The following is a 19,744-nucleotide window of genomic DNA, read 5'->3' on the forward strand; positions in this document are numbered from 1 at the left end:
GCAGGATTAATGAGCAATTCTTCAAGTCTGAGGACTTTTATAGAAAGTCACCTCTTTTGGCACTCAAACACACACACAAAAATCACAGGAATACAGAAAAACACAGAAAAGAAATACAAAAGTCTGATCCTATAGTTTTAGTAAATTCCTTCATCCTACCTCATCCTCATATTGCCAATTTTTCCACTAACTGCACTCATGCTTATTCTATCACTAATATAATTGCTTTCCAGATATTCTACCAGTGTTATGGGCAAATATCATAATTGAATGTACACAAAGAAAAACCCTCTTAGTGTTCTGGTACCAAAAAACAAAAGAATGCAACATTTCTCAGGAAGAAATTATACCCCTGCTGTGTTCTAAATCAGCCAACCATCATCAAGACAATCAAAATAATTTGACTAAATTAGCCAATCAAGACACCCTGCAAATCAGAGAATGCGAAAACCTGCAACAGAAAACATCATAGCTGATTATGATACTAATAATCATGTTAAAAACCTAATGAGATGAAGAAATTGAAAGCTTGCTGGTGCAATTCTCTTTTACCTCAACATGCTGAGAACTAATTATATAGACTGTAATTAAAACAAAAACCCAAACCAAACCTTCTGAAAAACTAATAGTTGATCCACTAGCAAACAAAACTACCATTTTTTTTTTCAGTTTTATTGAGATATAGTTGACATATAAAATTTTTTTAAAGAAATGAACTACTTAACCGTGATAACTCTTTTCAATAGTGGGCTCTTCCTTCCAAAACATTTCATTTTAAAGTGTGAGTTATTTACATAAAATCAGTAAAAGTGCATCTGGGTTATTTATAGCAGAATTTTACAAATCTCATGAAATCTTACAAACAAGAATCGAAAGGAAACGTTACAGATGCAAAACTGATTTAGAATCTCATCACAGTTTTTGGCCCTAATGCTCTTGCTTAGGTGGCAAAGGATAAGAAGAAATCCTGAAAATGTGCATTTTAGTATTGTTAAAAAACACTTGGCTGAAAAAATATGGAAACTTCAAAAAGTATAATACTTATATTCCAGTTAAATAGCACCTTCTGCTGCACTTTTTGGAACCTGAAATGTGAGTGAAATGAACAGGCTTAATATAGAGCTGCAGCTTTCATAGCTGCAAAAATTCAAAGCCTGCTCTTTGGCTTCCAAGGTTTCAATATTTTTTTTAATATGAAGAAGATGTTTATAAGAATAGGCTCATTTTCCCTCAAATGTTCTGTTATTGTAGTAATGTTAAGCAGTTATTCAAATCCCATGAAAGGTACTTGGTTTAATTACATGGTCTGGAAACAGACTCCACACCAAGTGTCCTTAATGCTGACAAATATTGCCAGGTCAGAACAGGTTTCATGTAGAGTCAAGAGACTAAGGTAGCAGCAGGCATTCCAGTGGGACTGTGGAGATTAAACATCGAAGTTTTGGAAATGCTTATAGCCTTCACTGGCATCTGGATAAACACCTAACAGTATACCCACTCTCTAGGAACCTCTACTCTGGCCCTCATTTGCCTTGTTCTGGTTCTGAAACAGTCTGAGAGACAACTATGTAACAGTAGAGCTGCTTCATCCACACCAGCCAATGTTGTTCTTGAACCAAACTTGGTAACCTTCCTCCTCTCCTTGCCCCCTCATGTACGCTTGCTTTCTCTCTTCTATTCAATAATATAGGGATTTCACAGTGTAGAACAGGAGAGACTGCATACATCACAGTGGATTACCAAGAAGCCAGAGAGATCAAGGGATTCATCTCTAACACTCACGGAAAGCTTCCTCTTTTTCACACTACACTAACTATGGGGCAAGCACACATCAGATGACATGACAAAGGCTAAGCACCCTTCATGAATGGTAAGCTACCACCAGCAGAGGAACTTACAGCAATACCATGGCAGTGAGCCCTGGATTTGTACAGCTCCTGCCAAGGGGTCCTGACTATTGTAGATCCTGGATGGAATTCAGTAATAGTTGCCCTTGCCCCCTGTGTAACCACTAATCATTTTTAAGGGGCCTAACATAAAAATAACCCAACTCCTCTGCCATTCAATTCTTCAGAGAAAATATAGTCTCCACCTTAATTTATCTAAGTTCTAAAGCAACCTTTCCTACATTCATGACAAATCACGTCACTTGGTAATATAACCAATTTCCCACTTGATGTCACTATAAATAGGAACTGGACCGTGATTCCCAAGAAATACCCACAGCTGGACTCATTTCCGAGTAGATTTTGCCTGTACATGTCCCTATTCAACCTAAGTCCAGAAATATTAGAACAGAGAGGGAAAACATGTTTTAAAGCTATATATATATATTTATACTCTAGGATATGACATAGATTTAGCAGTAAGACAGGATGTTTGGTTTTTTTTGTATGTATGAAACACATTTAAAAATGTCCATGATAATTAACTGCTTTGGCTTTTAAAATTTTTTAGTAGAGAGTTTTAATTTATCATGGAAATGCTTATTATGGGAAACCAGTTCATGTGCTATAAACATGAAGGCTCCATCTGAACCATTAGGAAAAAGGAAAACAATTTTACAAATTCAACATGATTCCCCAGAAAAATATAATATCCCAAAGTCAGTAAAAAAATAAAAATCAGGTTTAAGCTTAAGAACCTAGCCCAATACTCTTCCCAAATCCAGGGCCTGGCTCTGGCATGTCTACCCTAGCTCTGGTCAGCATCCACCGGCTACAGTACTTATTCATGGTCTCTCATATTCTATCCCTAAGTATCAATTTTATTCTCTAAGCTCTGGATTTTTCTTCCTAAAGCTCCAGGGTTCCCTTTAAGCTCCTCATACTTCTTCACTGTCTCCAGTTTCCTATCTAAAGTTATTGATTGATGTATGTCTGTACTCTGCTTGGCTTCCTGACATCAATAACATAGGAGAGTTGTGCAGTCCACAACACTTCCTAGAGCATTTCAGAGAATCTCAGCTCTTTAGTTTGCAGGGTAGACTCTCTTGTTTCTCTATAGACTAGACCAGCGATTTTCAATTGGTGTGCCGCAAGAATTTTTAAAACATGCAATACCTGACTATTTAGTCAGGGGTACTGACCTCTTTTCCCTTAGATTGTTAAATTTAAAAAATGACAATAGCCAACACAACAATAGCCATTCGGTGTGAATAAATCAAAATTATAACCATTTTTTGTCATATCAGCAAAAAACATATTTTTTGGTGTGCCACAGAATTTTAGTAATTAGTTTATGTGTGCCATGGGATTAAAAAGGTTGAAAATTGCTGGACTAGATGAACTGTTAGAAGGAAAACGAAATGTCAAATGCTAAAGATCTAATAAACAAAAGGGCAATAAAAGCAACCACACATAGGTCCTTAAGTTTAGAAAGTCATTTCCAGAATCCCAAATATTATCTTCATTATTGCAAAGGAACAGGCCTTGAAAACTAATTTAATTATCTTAATTGATAAAACAAAATTCTTATCAGGAAAATTAAGGCTTCCTAAGATCCTCTGGAATCTTAGCTATATTAGGATCAATTTATAAAGAAATGTTTGTACTACAATCAGTCATTTTAGAGAATGACATCTTGATTGCAAACTGGGTTTTTGGTCTTAGTGCTATCATCATACTGATCATATGGGTATGCTTTAGTTCAGATACCAGGCTAATAACTTACTTCTCTTTTCAATAAAACTTTTAATCTCATAAATATTAAGTTAATTCAGTTAAATAGGAGAACAAGCAACTTATTGCACAATTTTTATTTATTTCCTGCTCCTAAAATTAACATAAGACAAAAGTACCAAGTTAGGCTCGGTTAAGGCATTTTAATAATAAAGGATGGTTTCAGATAATTGATAATTCTCAATAATAGAACTTGAATCCTCTTTGGTAAAAGCCAAGACCCCAAAGTGCAAGTGACAGTTCTCGATTATTGATTCACTGTGTGCGTAGAAGAAATTAGCTCCTGCTTCTACCTTATTCATTCAGATAAATGCATATGCTCATTCTTAATTATTTCTCAGAGATATACTGAGAATGTTATAGGGTAGAAAAAACAACAACAACCATAGAAGAATTGAGTAGTCATTATAATACTTTCTAAAAGAAGAGGGACCAAACATCAGTCCAGCCCTTCTAAATAACTCACACGTATTCTATGTTTAAATAAACAATGGCAAACAGATAAAACAGTAAATAATATTTCATTATTGTTCCTTTTACTTACATGAAATCTCTGATCCACCTCATAGCTGATCTGTTTCCTAAAATCCTTTCAAGTGAAAGACAGAAAGGAAAGAAATAATAAATTTAAAACCAAATTGAGTAAAAGATGATGAGCTAAGTTAATGTTTTTCTTAAACTTACAGAAAACAGTTATTTCTCTGCATAAATTCTATAAATAAGTTTATGATTATAACTCCACTTTCTGACTTTTAAAAATTCTAGCAGCATCATAAGAAATGTTAGACAGGTGTAATTCACATATTGCCAATACCTTTTGTGCAACCAGGAAAGTAAGGCGGCGGATTCCATGCTCAACCAGAGTAGCTTTCTATGGAGAAACATGTAAAATAAAAGATAGATAAGATCTCCATTCATCCTAAATCTTATCCCACTTCAGTCCTCCACAAGCTCTAATTGCGCTAAACATCCTTTTTGGTTATCTGTGTTTTGGCTCAGTACCTTCAAACTTGCAAATAAATAAATCTCCATCTAGATCGTGGGACTAAGTCTTATGGGATAGGTTTTATATTGATCTGGACAAAACTGAGAGAGAACTCTGTGTAGGAAAAGGGGTCATATGAAGTCACCTAAATTCTCTAAGGGCTGATTCACTTCAAGGTAGATTTTAGCACAATTCCTACTTATAGAAATCACATTGGTGAGAATGTTCAAATGTGAAGATTAAAACTAAAACACAAGATAAATGAAATGTCATTCAGATCAGAGGGAGAAGAAAATTTCATAAAGTGGAAAATTCAGGTTCTAAACTGCTGTTTAGATTATAGATATATATAGCATTGTTGTTTAGATTATAGATATATATACCATCATATATAGCATTCCTAGAATCCAATCTAACAAATCCTGATCTTTTCATTTCTTCTAGAACATGCCCCCCCCCACTTTACATGAAAGTATTTTTTTAATTCTCTTTAAAAATTGCTAAAAGCAATATTTAATCTACTTTTAAATTTAGTGATTATTCATATTTCCACTTGCATAGCTGAGCTGTGTATTAGAAGGCAAGAGAGACCAGCAGTGTCAAGACTGTCTCATATGAGTCTTAGGCCTTTGGATCTAAGCTTTCTTCTATCTGCATTGCTCATTTATCTCAAAAGGGAGAGACAAAGGAACAGTTTAATGAACTAAGTAAACAGCATGATCTTAAAGGGCCCTAGCAAAGAGGGGCTACATGGCAACAAGTAGAAAAGCAATCTCACCAGTTGAATGACGTGTGAAAACATATGAGTAACACAAATAGAAAAAATATGTGGGCTTTTGCAACCTAAGTCCAGACTTTAGTTTCATCAATTCCTTGCTATAACTCTAACCAAGAGATATGTTCATAAGCCAATTCTTGATTTTCATGATACTATATATATTTAAAATCCAAATTGGAGTGTGCTTATAAATAAGCACAGTCCCAAGCCATTTCCTCCTATTGGAGAACATTTTCTATTATGGCATTTGCTTAGTAATAAAATTAATTAGCAACATAAGCAAAATGTAATTGGAAAAATAAATTTCCTAATAATAAATTCCCTGATCAAATATACATAAATTTTGGTTAAATAACTTTAATAAATGATCTGTACTGACATCATAACTGTTACTATAAATAACCAAGTATTGATACTATAATAGGAAAAGGAAGGGAGGGAGGAAGGAAGGAAAGAAAGAATGGAGGAAGGGAGGAATGGAGGGAGGGGTGAGTGGTGGTGGTTCTCAATCTTTCAGTGTGCCAAGGAACAGAAACATTTCTTCTGATACCACCAACAAAGAATTCCACCACAGCCAAGCCCTTCAAAGACAAGCATCAATAGCTATGTTCAGGCAAGGGAAGAAAATAACTTTAATAATGCCATGATTTAAAGTCAAAACTGTTATTGCTTTTAAAATTCCACAAGTGGCTGACAATAACAGCAGAGCAACAGGATTCTGATTACATTGTAATAATGCGGGCCTCACAGCAAGTCCACAGCTATTACCCAGCGATTAGGCGCCAGCACCTGGAGAAACTCCATTTACACTGACTGCTTCAATCTCCTCCACAAGTCATTTACAAATATATGATCCTAATTTCTATGAGAGGAAAAAAGACATGCTGGGACTAGAAGATTATTTGGACAATTTGGATCAACCTATTTGATAGTTTAATATGTGCTTTAAAAAAAAGAAACTTTTTCTAAACTGCTAGGAACATGATCATGAAGTGAAAAATAAAACTAGTTATTTCAGCTTTTTTTTTATTACCTTTCCTTATTTTTATTTTTACATTCTTTTCAAAACAAGGAAGTGAAAATGCCTAATATTTCTGGATAAGCACAGTAACTGATGCAGTTAACAGCTTCTCTAGGCTTGGAATGTCTACCCTTACCCTTCTGAATAGCCTCGGGCAATGACAATGGATTTCTCTGTGCCTCAGTTTACAAGTCCAGTAAAAGAAAAAGGTAATTTCTTATTGCCAATTAATGTTATAAATTTATGTAGTGAAGATGAAGAAACTGCCTCTTTAAATCAACATATGATGACATACAGCACTAAGATCTGAGGGTAATAAAAAGCCTACAGTTGAGGTCAAAACAATCAAATAAGGGCAATTAATGCCTCAAAACCTGAGAAGAAAATTTCCGATTATCTCAGCAAACAGCAGCATCAGCAGTCATGCACAACATTAGCACTCTTCCAGCTAAGGTTTCTTTGGTCCCTGGTTTCAGGTTAATTTTATGTATTCACAAGACAAGGGCAAAAAGAAAGGTACATTTCTCTTCTAAAGAAAAATTTCCAGGCATGTCCCCTATTTTCACTTTTCTGTAAGTGCCTTTCTTCAGGATGGCCACTCTAATTCCAGAGCATCATGGAGTAAATGCTAGGACTCACGTTAAGCACAAAGTTACCAACTTTTCCCAGGTATCTACCATTAGCATTACATGATGTGAATGCCGATGACATTAATTATTTATACTGCTAAATCATGCTTTTAAAAATCTATTCAGTTCTTTCTTTATAATAAGCACTATAACTAGGTAGTTCCCATTCAAAGAAAACACATGGGTCTTTGTCATTAAGGACAGCTAAAGAGGACACTTTGGCATCTATCATATATTGCAATGACATGTAACTATATGTACACTATCATTTTGAGCATGCCTAACCAGTCCCTCCAATTAGACTTGAATCATCTTCAGGGCTAAAAAAAAAATACATTATTTACTAAAGCACCTCGATCTGTGGCCCCTAGAGGTGGAATCAAAGCCCTTAAATACTAATTTTTGCTCCACCATCTACTAGCTGGTGATCAAAGAGGGAGGGGAGGGGGTTAATTAATCTCTCTAAGCTTGAGTTTTTCCCCATGTGCAAAACTGGAATAATTCCTAACTAACCTAACCTTACGGGAATGTGGTGAGGTGCAAATAAAAAACTGTACACAGAAGTTCTTTATAAATAAAAAGTATTATTATTGCTAGTGAATGTATGCTGACCAGTTAAAAGTTCAAGGGAGGAAAAAATACATTTTAGTTAGGGCTATTCAGAGAAGTACTCATAGAAGAGGTGAAATTTGAAACAGTCTTTAAAACAAGCAGGATTTGGAAAGAGAAAGAAACATTCCAGGTGAAGGGCAGTAGAGGAGACGAGACACAAAGACTTAGGTATTTTCCCAGAACAGTAAAGGCTAGATTGTTAGCCTTCATCAATAGGCTGATGTTAAATATCAAGTTAAGGAGACATCCTAGAGGTAACAGAGAATCATTGCTGAGTGGGAGGATAATTTGGTAAGAGGGCATTTTGGCCATTGAATTTTGTGGTGGTGAATAGAATGGAAACTATCTGGAGGGGAAGAGTGAAGGAAGATAGGCAGATCGCAAGTAAACCTGTTGTAGTGTCTCAGGTGTGAGGTGAATAAGGTTTTAAACCAGAGAGATAGTAGTGGGAATTAAAAATCTGAAAAGAAAGGGAAGAAGAGAGGGAAAGAGACAGTACAAACAAAAGACAGACCTTGGTGACTGACTAGATACAAATAAACACATAGATTGTGGTAAAGGAGTAGCATCATGCAATGGCATGGAAAAAGAGGAAGTCAATGATTTCTGAATGACTGGTTACTTGGGTTTTTTGTTTTTGTTTTGTTTGGGGGGGAGGGGTGTGTGGAACAGATGGGGGGTCAGAAGAGGTGAAGGAAAATGATGGAAATTTAGGTTTAAACTATGAAGTTTGAGGTCAGTGCGAGATACATTTTAAATAGTTGAGGTCTATATTTCTTGACATAAAAAGATATTAATTATATACTATTAAGTCCCTTTGGAATTTTACCCCTATAGGCAGAGAACTATGTGAAGGACAAAGCCATCAACAGTGATAGGCCTTACAAATAGCAACTGATAAAAAGATGGGTATGATATCCAGCCAGCAGGAAAGGAGCCGTCACAGGTTTCCACCCAGCTGAGGGCTTACGTTTTGCTGGGTAAACTCTCTGAACATCGCTGCCAGCCTGTCATCCTCAATATCACAGTCAGTCTTGATAGCCACATTCAGAATGTGAATAGGTTCATCCCTGGGGACCTGTAACCCAAGAACACAAGACAAAGACATTAGGAGACTGGCTAATACAGAGGCAGAGAAAAAAATTATAGTACTTAGTAGAATGACTGAAAAAGAGATATGCCCCACAGGACATTTTGATTTGCCCACTAGCTCTCATAAGCAAATTGAAACCACCACCCAACATCCACAATGGAGATTAAATGAAGTAAAACATCCAACTTTTAAAAGATAAGGCAGCAAAGGCATTAGCTAGAAGTGGCCCCAAACCTTGACTTGACATGACCTTGAAGATCAGTCTCAATTTTGTTACCAATAAAATGGGAATGAAAACAACTGCCACATCTCTTCACAGAAGTTGAAGAAAAATGAGTGAAAGAAGCCATCTGAACATATTCCCTCATAATATATTTCCTAACAATTTATCATACAGTAGAAGTGTCAAACCACAGAAAAAGAACCTGGTAGGGAAAAACAACAACAACTTATTTACTGAGAAATGAATAGAAGGGATTTAATAAAAGGACAAAGTTTTAAACAAAATGCATATTTTTCCTGCTATCTAAGTGTACCATTCCCTGAAGACTATAATAGTACCACTGTGCAAATATACAAGCCATCACTACATAAGAATTGAAGCAACCAAAGCTGAATTCTTTGAAACAACATTCAGAGACCCAGAGGCAGCTACAATGGATACAACCAAGCCTATTCCACAGTATAGATTCCAGGATTAATATGTTTTATTTATGTTTTAGGTCAGAATTTATATTCTACTGATTTCCAAAAATACTTGATGAGGTATATAAAATTAAATAACAAAGTAGGGTAAAAAGATGAATTCTTGCCCTGGCCAGTTAGAGCATCAGCCCATGGACCAAAGGGTCACAGGTTCGATTCCTGGCCAAGGGCATGTTGTTTGGTTGCAGGCTGGATCCCTAACCCCGGTCAGAGTGCAAACAGAGGCAACCAATCAATGTGTCTCTCTCACATCGATGTTTTTCTTTTCTCTCCCTCCATTATCTTTAAAAAAGAAAAAGAAAAATCAGTGAAAAAAATATCCTCAGGCCAGGATTTTAAAAAAAGATGAATTCTTTCCTATAACACTCCAAAGTCAGAAAGATAGTATATGCACAGTACAAGTCATGTATCTGAAGGAGCAAAGCAGTCTCCCAAAGGGACAGTATACCTTGTCTTCATCGTATAGAGACGTGTGACCTGCCTCAGGGAATGTGGGGCTTTGGGGTGGGGAATCACAGAAGCAGCCCATCACTTCACCAAAGATCCTGAAAAATACCAGAGAAAAACACCCACCATGAAAATCCAAGTGGAAGAATATGAACGCTGCCATTGCCAGCTCAGTCTAAAAGAATAATCTACCCTACCCTGTGCTCCACAGTCAACTGAATGCAATCACCAGTGGCTAGAGGTGATATGCAAAATTTCACCAAGTGGCAGAAATTAGGGGGATGGATTGTTTCAACTTTAATAAAGCATTTTTTTTCTTTTTAATAAAGAATGATCTAAAGCTTTTAGTTTTGCTTTTTTTGTATGTAAGATATGAGCACTGCTGTCATCATCAGTCTTAAAGTAACAGAAAGAGCCTGGGACTGGAGCAGTGACAGACCAATGTAATTACCCCTCCCCCTAGGGTAATGCATCAGTATACATCAAGAGATAGATGCTGAATGCATTTAATCAAAAGATGTATCGTCTCTGGTGGGCTCACTCTAGTGTTGTGTTTAATTTCTCCTGACATTTCACTCATCACAGAGCAGACAGCTTCTTCTGCTAGCTCCTAAGGAAAACGATGGTTTTTGTTTGTTTCTTTTTTTCTGACCAGGCTCATATAACAACTAGAGGCTTGTGGAGTCTGAGTGAGAGGTAGAAATGGAAGGACATATACCTCTCTGAGGGCATATACAGCAAGGGCTACATCTCCTTAGCTGGCTCATGGCTCTTCTGGGGACCTTTATTCATTTGGCAGAAATCTGAGACTCCCAAAACACAGACGCCCATCGCTCCTCTTGTACATACACAGCTCCACAGTGTCTTACCTGACAAAATCTTCAAAAGTCCGAAAAGAGACCATTCCGCCCATCCGCTGACATGGTGGAGTGAATGAGTTGTCCAATAGCACATCGCTGACATTAGCTACATGAGTCATGCCACAGTGGTTGAGGTTGGAGGAGAAGGACATTCTAAATGGTAATTCAACCAAGTGTGTTAGACAAGGAGGGTAGGAGCAAGGGCTGGGAGAGTAACAATAGGAAAAAGGAGCTAGGAGAAAACTCAGAAATAGGGTCAGGTTGCAGAGCAGATTTGGTTTTTTTACCCAGTATGGATAAGGCTGTCTTGCTATAGTCACATTAACTGTTTCATTTGAATTCCACCACCACCACCACCCCCCACCCCACGTATACAGACACACAAGCTATATTTTCACCACTCTAAAATTTCTCCAAATAAAAATCTAAGGACTGTCAGGAATTTCATGGCAGTTTTAATACAATGACATCATGGCGTGTCTGATGAATAAACAGCACATAAGGGTTAAAAACCATTCTGCATCTTCCCCTTCCCTAAAACATTTCATATTTTAAAAGGAAGTAAGCAAGCCAAGTAAGTTGTAACTAGGCAACACTTAAGGCATTTTTCTCTAGTAACTGTAATAGATTAAGTATTAACAGATAGATATATGCATGTGCAACAACTCTAAGTCATTTGGAATGGTTTAGTAGATCATTATAAAAAGCATTATTTACCATACAGAAACAAGTCACAGTCTATAAAAGGAACTTATGAAGTATTTACTTTTTTCTTGAATGGGCTGATAGAGATAGCAATCATAAGGATTATAGCTCCTCCCTTTTTGAAGGAGACATTTTCAATCCTAAATTGCAAAATTTCTATTTTATAGTCAGACATTTCTATACTAGGGTAAGCATACCTTCACCAAAAGCCCTTAATAAATCCCAGCAGGATATGAAAGGGCAGAGCATGGGTCTCACAGTATGTGTAAGCATGACAAACAAGTGCTAAATGGAGATGCTCGAAGAGAACTGAACTGATTTGTTCAATCTAAAAACATAATGAAGCTGTATATTCCTTGATGCACCTCAGCAGTATGCACTGATAAATAATACCATAAAGTGTTTCTGAATGCCCAGTCAATCAGGGCAGCCTGTTAGGAAGGACCAAGCTGAAGGATGCCTCTAGGACTTGCCTGACATGTTACCGGCATACTGATCGGAAGCAAGTTCAGAGCAAGGCAATGGCACCTGACCTCCAGGGAGCTGCTCTAAAATCTCCTTAAGTGCACCACCTGCAGCATTGCAGGGGGAAGAGAGCCAGCAATGTGGACTTGAGATCTGGGTACATATTGTACTCTACTGCAAATTGTAATTGTAAAAGGCAATGGAATTTTTTTATAGGATGGAAGTGCTGCTCACACAGACTATAGAGACTGACACTCCGGGTTTTTATTCCCTTGGCAACTCATGACTATGAAGAAGGTACTTCATCTTTGATAGTACTGGGAAATAGAAAGGCAGGGTGGGAGAGGAAACCATTGATACCATGAATGAAATAAACAAACAAATGAAATACACAGCAAGCAAGTCTTACACATGGTGCTCACTAGAAATTGGGATTCAGAGTTGTATGAACTCCGAAATGCTATCATCCTCTTTTCTAGGATCACCAAATATATATTCACTAAAGGAGCAAGTTTGTGAGGCATTGTATCTTTTCTACCTGCCTGATAGTAGAAAGGAAAGATAAAAGAGTTCCATGTAACACTTAAAGGGAACTCCCTCTAAATAAGCTATCAGGCTGTGCTTGTGACAAACATAGGGTTAAATATCTTTTTTACTCAGTTGAACCCCATGGGAAATATCCACTATTCAGTTTCCCTTGGTACTATGTTCATGGGTCAGAACAGCTGAAGGCAGGCAGGAATGAACCAAGCCCAGTCTCCAAGGGTAGGCAAGAGGACCAAACAAAAGCACTCCCTTTCCTCTCCCATCTAAATTGGATGCTAAAAGCTTTAACGAGTTTTGATTACTTAATATTTAAAGGGAGAGGGACAAAATAAACATAAGCCTATAAATATTTCAATGTATAAGTGATCATGTACAAAGAGCTCGCCACCAACCTATTATTGCTTTAGCATTCTGTGGATTAAATTCCAATCAGAATTGCTTTCCTCTCAAACTTGCATTGTGTTGCCTTGCTTGGCTCAGAAGCAGGAGGAACTCAAAGTACTAAAATATCACTTGTGTTATACTGGCCTAGAAACCTCTTCCCCAGGCTGCACACATCAAAATTTAAATATACTTCTCCAATGTGACTCTTACTATAGGTCTGAAATAAAACTTGACTTTCATATCATTATCATCACTTTAGAAAAAAAAAAGCAAACAAATTTATAAAACATGAGATCAGCTATTTCTGAATTTGCATTCCTCTAAGAAGGAGAAGCAAATAAGAGAAACTCAAAATTGAAAAAATTAGGAACAATTTCCCAGGATAGTGATAACCTTAAGGGGTTCTCCTATGAAAGCCCCAACCAGACATATAACTTAGCAAAAAAAAAAAAAAAGTTTACAGCAAAGATGAACATCGAGCAGACAACTCTCCTCTCATTGACAACTGACGAGAGCTTTTCCATACTGAGGCTTTTCAAGTATTGCTTTTTTAATAGCTGAAGAAAAGCTGAAGACATGTTTTCTAAATAGAAAGAATAACTTAGCACATCCAAAGGGGAGCTCAGGATGGACTCCCTGGCAGAAGATAATATATTAGCTTGTCCAGTATAGGGCTATTTTTCCCCCTGATTTCACTATTCTAAGTTACAAAAAGGGTGTTTTTAATTGGAAATGAAAAAAAAAACTAAACATACGATACCTGTTTAGCGTGGGGATGTTCCCTCTGTAATTAAACAACCACAGTTAGTTACTTATAGGTTAGTAAAAGCCATAATAAAAGAACTGTCAGAGCAGATACACACCAGTTGTGAGGAGCTCCAATTTGGCAGCTCTGGCATTCAGCAGACATAAGTGCTCATTACCCTTCCACCTCCAGGGTGCCTCCAAAGAGGCATGCCTCCTGACCTACCTCACCAAGCAGCCATTGATGGAACGGTCAAATATATTTACCATGGATTTTTTATAGCTCTATTACAAAAAAAATAATGCAGAGTAGTGATAAAACACGGGTTCATGGAAATTAAGTTATATGATATGGCATATTGAGCTTCAATATGAAATAGAATTCTTGACAAGATTCTTAGAGACTCTTCTTTCTTGTTCCTACTTTGCTAAAAATGTAATAAGGAGGTCCAGAGAAGTTGATTCTATAGCCCCTCCCACCTTAATTGTTTTTGAAGAATATGTTATGAACCTACAAACCCTCCTCCAAAGAAAGGGAGCCAGTGAGTTCCCAAGCTGCCTTTCAAGTCTCTTCCACCAACATCTTCCTCCCATAGATCTGGGTGGGACAGTGGTGGTGGGTGGTGCTGGGTGGTGGTGAATGGTGGTGGTGGTGGTGGTGGTGGTGGATAGTGGTGGGTGGTGGTGACAGCAGTGGTGTTGGTGTTGGAAAGGAGGTTGCTTTGTAGTACAGGAGCTTTAAGGAAGCGAAAATCAAGTAGGAATATAATGATAAATGATTCTATGGCTAGAGGGATATAATATGTAAAAATTAACACTTTTTAAATTACCATTTATATATTTTGTTTAGAGTAATAATGACTTTTTAAAATTGCTGTAAGCTTAAAAACTCTAGGCCTCTCATAAATAGAACCTAACCTAAATTTGGCGAACCTTAGTTATTCCCAATAAAGAATGTGCCAAAATCATGAAAGAAAGACTAGGGTAATTATGGAAACTGCAAAGCAAGTCTCCTGTTTCCTCGTTGGTCTTTGCTACCAAATCTTTTTGTTTCTTAAAATGATGTCAGGCATTTCCTCAACATAAAGAAAAAAAACCCCACACCAACTAAAACCTCTTATTTCCAATGTTAAAAGGGCAAAGTTATACTTACCACCCACAATTTAGGAGGACTGTAAGGAGGTTGATATCTTAACCTTCTAACATTCTTTTATCAGCATTTAATCATTGTTGGGGTTTTCTGGCACACAGAGGACTTAATGGACAGAACGTAGTGGGTGGTGCTGATGATATGTGGGAAGGAGGAGAGAGGGAGGAAAATGATGCACTTTCCATGGCATTGAAAGGAGCAGAATAGACTGAGCTGGCCATATAAATAAAAAGCTGTGACATATCACTGCACACAAACTGTATACCTCGTGTGATTTGTGAGTAGCAATGCTCTCTGCATCAAACCTGTATCACAGAGTGAATTCCTAAGACAGCAAGCGCAACCTCCGAGTGCAAAAACCTGCACCTTTGCTGTGTGCATTCTTTCAGCCTCTCACTCAGGGGAATAGGTTTCATTTTACAAGACACCCTTAGTTATAATGCACTGGCCCTCAACAACAAACATGAAATATGCATAGGTTCTAGAGCAAAGGGAGGTAAAACTAAGAAAATTAAATGTAGACATTAACGAGAACAAAGAAAAGTCTTGCTTTTAAGATATAAAGGATTCTAAAGAAAGGAGTCACCTGCACAGTCCCTTCCTATGAACCTCACTCAGTTCAGAGAGAAGGACCCTACAACCAAAGCAATCTTAGGCTCCATCTATCCAGGTTTCTGGAATTTAGAAACCAGTATAATCTCTCTCAACTGTTAACCAATTTCTTAAACTAATAAAATAGTCTCGCTGCTTCTGTAGCTACACTTTAATCCCTTAGGGAATCTTCACAGGACGATGGCCAAGTTTTCAGCAGAAAAGGGCCTGAATTGAAAAGAACACCATCAACAAAAAGCCAGTCCTTTTCCATCAGCAATTCTCACGCTCTCATAGGGAGCCCCCTGCTGCTTTGTTCTAGAAATTGTGTGCCTTCTACACAGTATGGGATATGAACAAAAACTCCCAACATCTCCAGTTTTTAAAAGAATGGCATCAAATCAATCATGTAAGAGGTAAGTTTAGAGGCAGCTTTTCCTTTCTGGTACAATAAGCATCTGTGGGGCTGGAGAGAAGGAAGGATAAATTCTCTATTACAAGGTAAATAGTTAGCCATGTCCATATGATCATTTACATATTTTGTTGCTCTATCAGGGGCTATTTGATCAATTAAAGAATATGACCAATGTGGCATACTGTACAGTATTGTGATACACTAGGAAGCTAGATGCATGGTCTGCATAAAAACAATCAAGGAAGAGATTGTATGAGTCAACTCTTCCATTTATGTAGCTAAAAATATAAAATAAAATCTACCACATTCACTTCATACCCATCATGCAAAAATAATCTAATTGCTCAATCTCTGATAAAGCAATCAACTGCATTTTCAAATACATGGGATATAAATTCACTTCTCATAAGACATTTGCTGTTTAGGCTATTCAAAGCACTTACGATGAATCTTCATTCACAATGTTTTGGTAACTATTGGAATCATTTTCTTTCCAGTAGAACAGCTCCATTTTATAGATGTGAGGACTGAGAAACCAAAGGGGATGCATTCCAAGGACACTGTTCAATAGGCCTGTCATAAACCAGAATCTAAACCGGGCAGTTTCTCCTCGCAGTTTCCGAGGCGAGCATTCCACATCAATAAAGAATAAATTTAAAGAAGGACAAGAGAAATCCTTTGAATTCTGAGGTTCTTGGCATTAAGTCACCTCTGATTTTATTGATCTGTCTGCCTAGAATGGCTGGAGAGCCTGCTTCAATATGAATGCAAAGTCAGAGTTGCTGCCTGCTAGCTGAACCCTCTTTATTTAAGGAACACTGACTTCTCTGGCAGTCACAAGTTCTCTGAGCCTTTTGCCATCCCTTCCAGCTGAATTTCATTTTGCTTGATTCCAGCTGGCCCTGCATAAATTTCTTATCATATAAAAATGCTCCCGATTCTTCTGCCTTCTAACATGAAGGGGAGGAGGAAGACCCTATATGAAAATGATGGGGATGCATGCAAACAAGCAGTGGTTACATCAAGCTGTGACTGAGAGCCATATAGGGCAAATCTTTTGAAATCAGGCAGCAAAGCAGAATCAGAAGAGGTCGGCTGAATAACCTACTAGTAGTCGCTAACAGCAGTACCATAGGAGAAAGAGCAATTTGACTGGCTGTGACCAGTGGTGGTCTCCTTGTGTGACTATATTTCTGCAGGAGAATCCAAATCAAGAGCTTTAAAACACATCTGAACCATGTATTTCAATTGGCATCTCCCCACCACCTCCTCACAGTTCAGATGCCCTCATTCCAATGTAGAGCTTTAGTTTACAATAAAATGATCATTGATTCATTCATTTGCAGCCTCTTTAAAGCCCTTCTTTGCTCTGCTGGAAGATTTTGCTCTTTCTGAAATAAGTATGCCAACAGAGCTGCAGCATATTACTGCTGCCTGCTGTATAATTAGCTACAAACCCACAGCACAAAACTACAGGGATTTACAGGTGCCCTGGATTCTGCTTTTCTTTCCCCCTGGAATCAGCTAGTCTTCCTTGACAAGAAGGGACCTTGGGCTACTCTAATGATATATTGAGAGTTTTCAACTCAACTCTCCAATCTTACAAGTCTAGAGTGCCAAAATAACACAGCAGAGACCAGCAGCTGAGCCATGGATACAGGAAAGCACTTTGGTAAGCACTTAAACCTGCTGAGCATCTTCTCTTCTCCCAGATGCTTGCATCTTATCAGCACACTACCCTGAATGAAGCAAGCACTAGAGGGTTTTATTTATTTATAGCTCATTCTGGCCTGCTAACGACAACCCAGTGCTCACGCTGCTTTAAAAAAAAAAAAAAAAAAAGGCTACAAATTGGGTGATTTTGGAGTATCTCAATCTGATCCAAAGAAGGGCTTAATCTCTGGGTGTCAAAGATTATCAGAATTCTTGAAAATGGCAGCAGGCTGTAGATTAGTCACATGGAAGGCTTCTGATTCCTGAACTTCCTCACAACCATCTTCATAAAAAGAAGGTCCAGAGGCCACTCACTGACAGCTAAACATTGAAGGTGCCAAGCAGTCTAAACTCATACATGACAAAAACATGTGCTATCAAAGGAAAATGCAGCCGAACTCTTCTGGATGTGAGACATGAAAAAAAGGAAGTGCTTGAATTAAAACATTATAATAAAGAAGGCCAAATTCACAAGGAGCAAATAGCAGAGAAGGTACAATACAACTTGACTTAACTAAAGCGTGGAGTTCCACCTAAGAAATAGGTGGAAATAAACATCAATAGGTCCTCCCCCATTACATATGTGTAGAAACATACAAAATATACTTTTTTTTTTTGGTATAGCAAATGTGGAAATTTATTAAAGAACAAATACAGACTCCCACATAGGGAGAGGGAAGAGTCCCACAGAACGGACTCCCACATGGGGAGGGGGAAAGGGTCCCCACAAAATATACTTTCATCTCCTGCATCAATTTGATGCTTATTTGAATCACAGATAAAGTTTTTTAAAAATGAACTATGTTTGTTAATGTGTATTATTCATGAAAACCATTTGGAGTTATAAATTCTAAACTCCCAGACTGTCATAATATGTACAGCCATATGCACAGCCACAGAGTTTATGGGATAATGTACTTTACATATGTATGTATAAATATAGCTATATTTTAGAAGATCAAATACATAGGCGGACTAAACAACTTATCTGTTTCCAGATTATTCACAGTAATTTAATATGCCCAAAGCTAAGTGAAATCCTGAATGTCAAATGATTCAATGAATTGTCCAAAGTAAAAACATTCAGGACGCTGATTTAGTGTAACAAGCTCTCCATCACTAGTCTAGTGAGTGATAAACTCGGGTTTCAGAATAGGGGGAAAAGACAAATACACATACCTCGGGCTCTAAACCAAGCCTAACTGGAGAAGAAGGAGAAAAAGGAATGCTTAATAATAGTCTGAGCTCTGGGATTAACCCATGTAAAATACTGGTGGAACTCACCAAAGAGCTGGGCTGATGGAATCTTAGGCAAGAGAATCAAGTCCTGAAAGTCTGGGTAATAATAAAATGTTCTCTTATTACAGAGCAGCAGCCGTCCAGACTATTCCTGCACCAAGAAAATGACTAAAGAAACTCATTCACTTCTCCTTTAAAAACCATTTGCTAACTGGTTACAAGTCACTGTTAAAAAAAAGAATAAAAGCAAAAAAATCCCCTCCCCTCAAAAAAATTCATATACAGTAGGACATAGCCTTTAAATGTTAAGAAGATAAAGAAAAACACACATATGCCACATGTGTATAGGTTTCCTATTATGCTTAAGTCAGGAAAATCTCTACAGCTGCTGCTATTCAAGTGAAGGAAGTTGAAGAAGAAAAGGGTTATATATATATACCAGGAGCTTCCCTGAGTGAAGCTCTAATAACTGGATCCTCTAGTGAATAAGACCTGGGAATGTCCAATAAATTGCAACTATAGTTCCCAGGAAAAAACTTGGAAGTCTTGGGTAGAAGATCAAGAAGAAGATAACATACCTTGACTGAAGCCTATCTAGCAAGAAAGACGATGCAAAAAGTCATTGAGATTCTCCATAGTTTTCAATTAGCAATAATCGCTCTTTGGATAAACTTCATTGGCTATGATACTGCCACTGCGCAAAGCTTGAGATTAGAAATAAACTGTTTAGTCATCTGCTCCTTTTTTTAAAAAAAATATTGAGAGCGGTAGTAGAAAAAAACAGTCAAATTACACTGAAACAGAGTAACTAAATGTCAGGAAAAAGTTTCAGTCAAGCAAAATGAATAAGTGCGAGAGATCTATTGTGCAACATTGTACCTACAGTCAATATTGTTCACTTAAAATTTTGTTAAGAAAGAATATCTCATGTTAAGTGTTCTTTCCACACTAAAATAAAAAATTCAAAGTTTTAAAACATTTC

General features: G+C 37.3%; 1 protein-coding gene across 9 annotated transcripts in view; it reads right to left on the minus strand.

Moving 5' to 3' along the window:
• ACACA (acetyl-CoA carboxylase alpha) overlaps nucleotides 1-19,744 on the minus strand; it is a 247,263-nt gene that overhangs the window by 98,032 nt on the left and 129,487 nt on the right. For 8 of the 9 annotated variants that reach the window (XM_079797353.1, XM_079797348.1, XM_079797349.1 and 5 more), the window contains 6 exons: nucleotides 13,671-13,694; nucleotides 10,820-10,963; nucleotides 9,952-10,048; nucleotides 8,676-8,783; nucleotides 4,495-4,551; nucleotides 4,225-4,269 (listed from right to left, as the gene is read on the minus strand). In XM_079797353.1, coding sequence (XP_079653479.1) covers nucleotides 4,225-4,269; nucleotides 4,495-4,551; nucleotides 8,676-8,783; nucleotides 9,952-10,048; nucleotides 10,820-10,963; nucleotides 13,671-13,694 — 475 coding nt within the window. The remainder of the gene's footprint in view (nucleotides 1-4,224; nucleotides 4,270-4,494; nucleotides 4,552-8,675; nucleotides 8,784-9,951; nucleotides 10,049-10,819; nucleotides 10,964-13,670; nucleotides 13,695-19,744) is intronic. The other variant, XM_079797346.1, reaches the window with a different exon arrangement.

This window comes from Cnephaeus nilssonii, assembly GCF_951640355.1.
Source record: "Cnephaeus nilssonii genome assembly, chromosome: 19".
Classification (NCBI taxonomy): Eukaryota; Metazoa; Chordata; class Mammalia; order Chiroptera; family Vespertilionidae; genus Cnephaeus; species Cnephaeus nilssonii.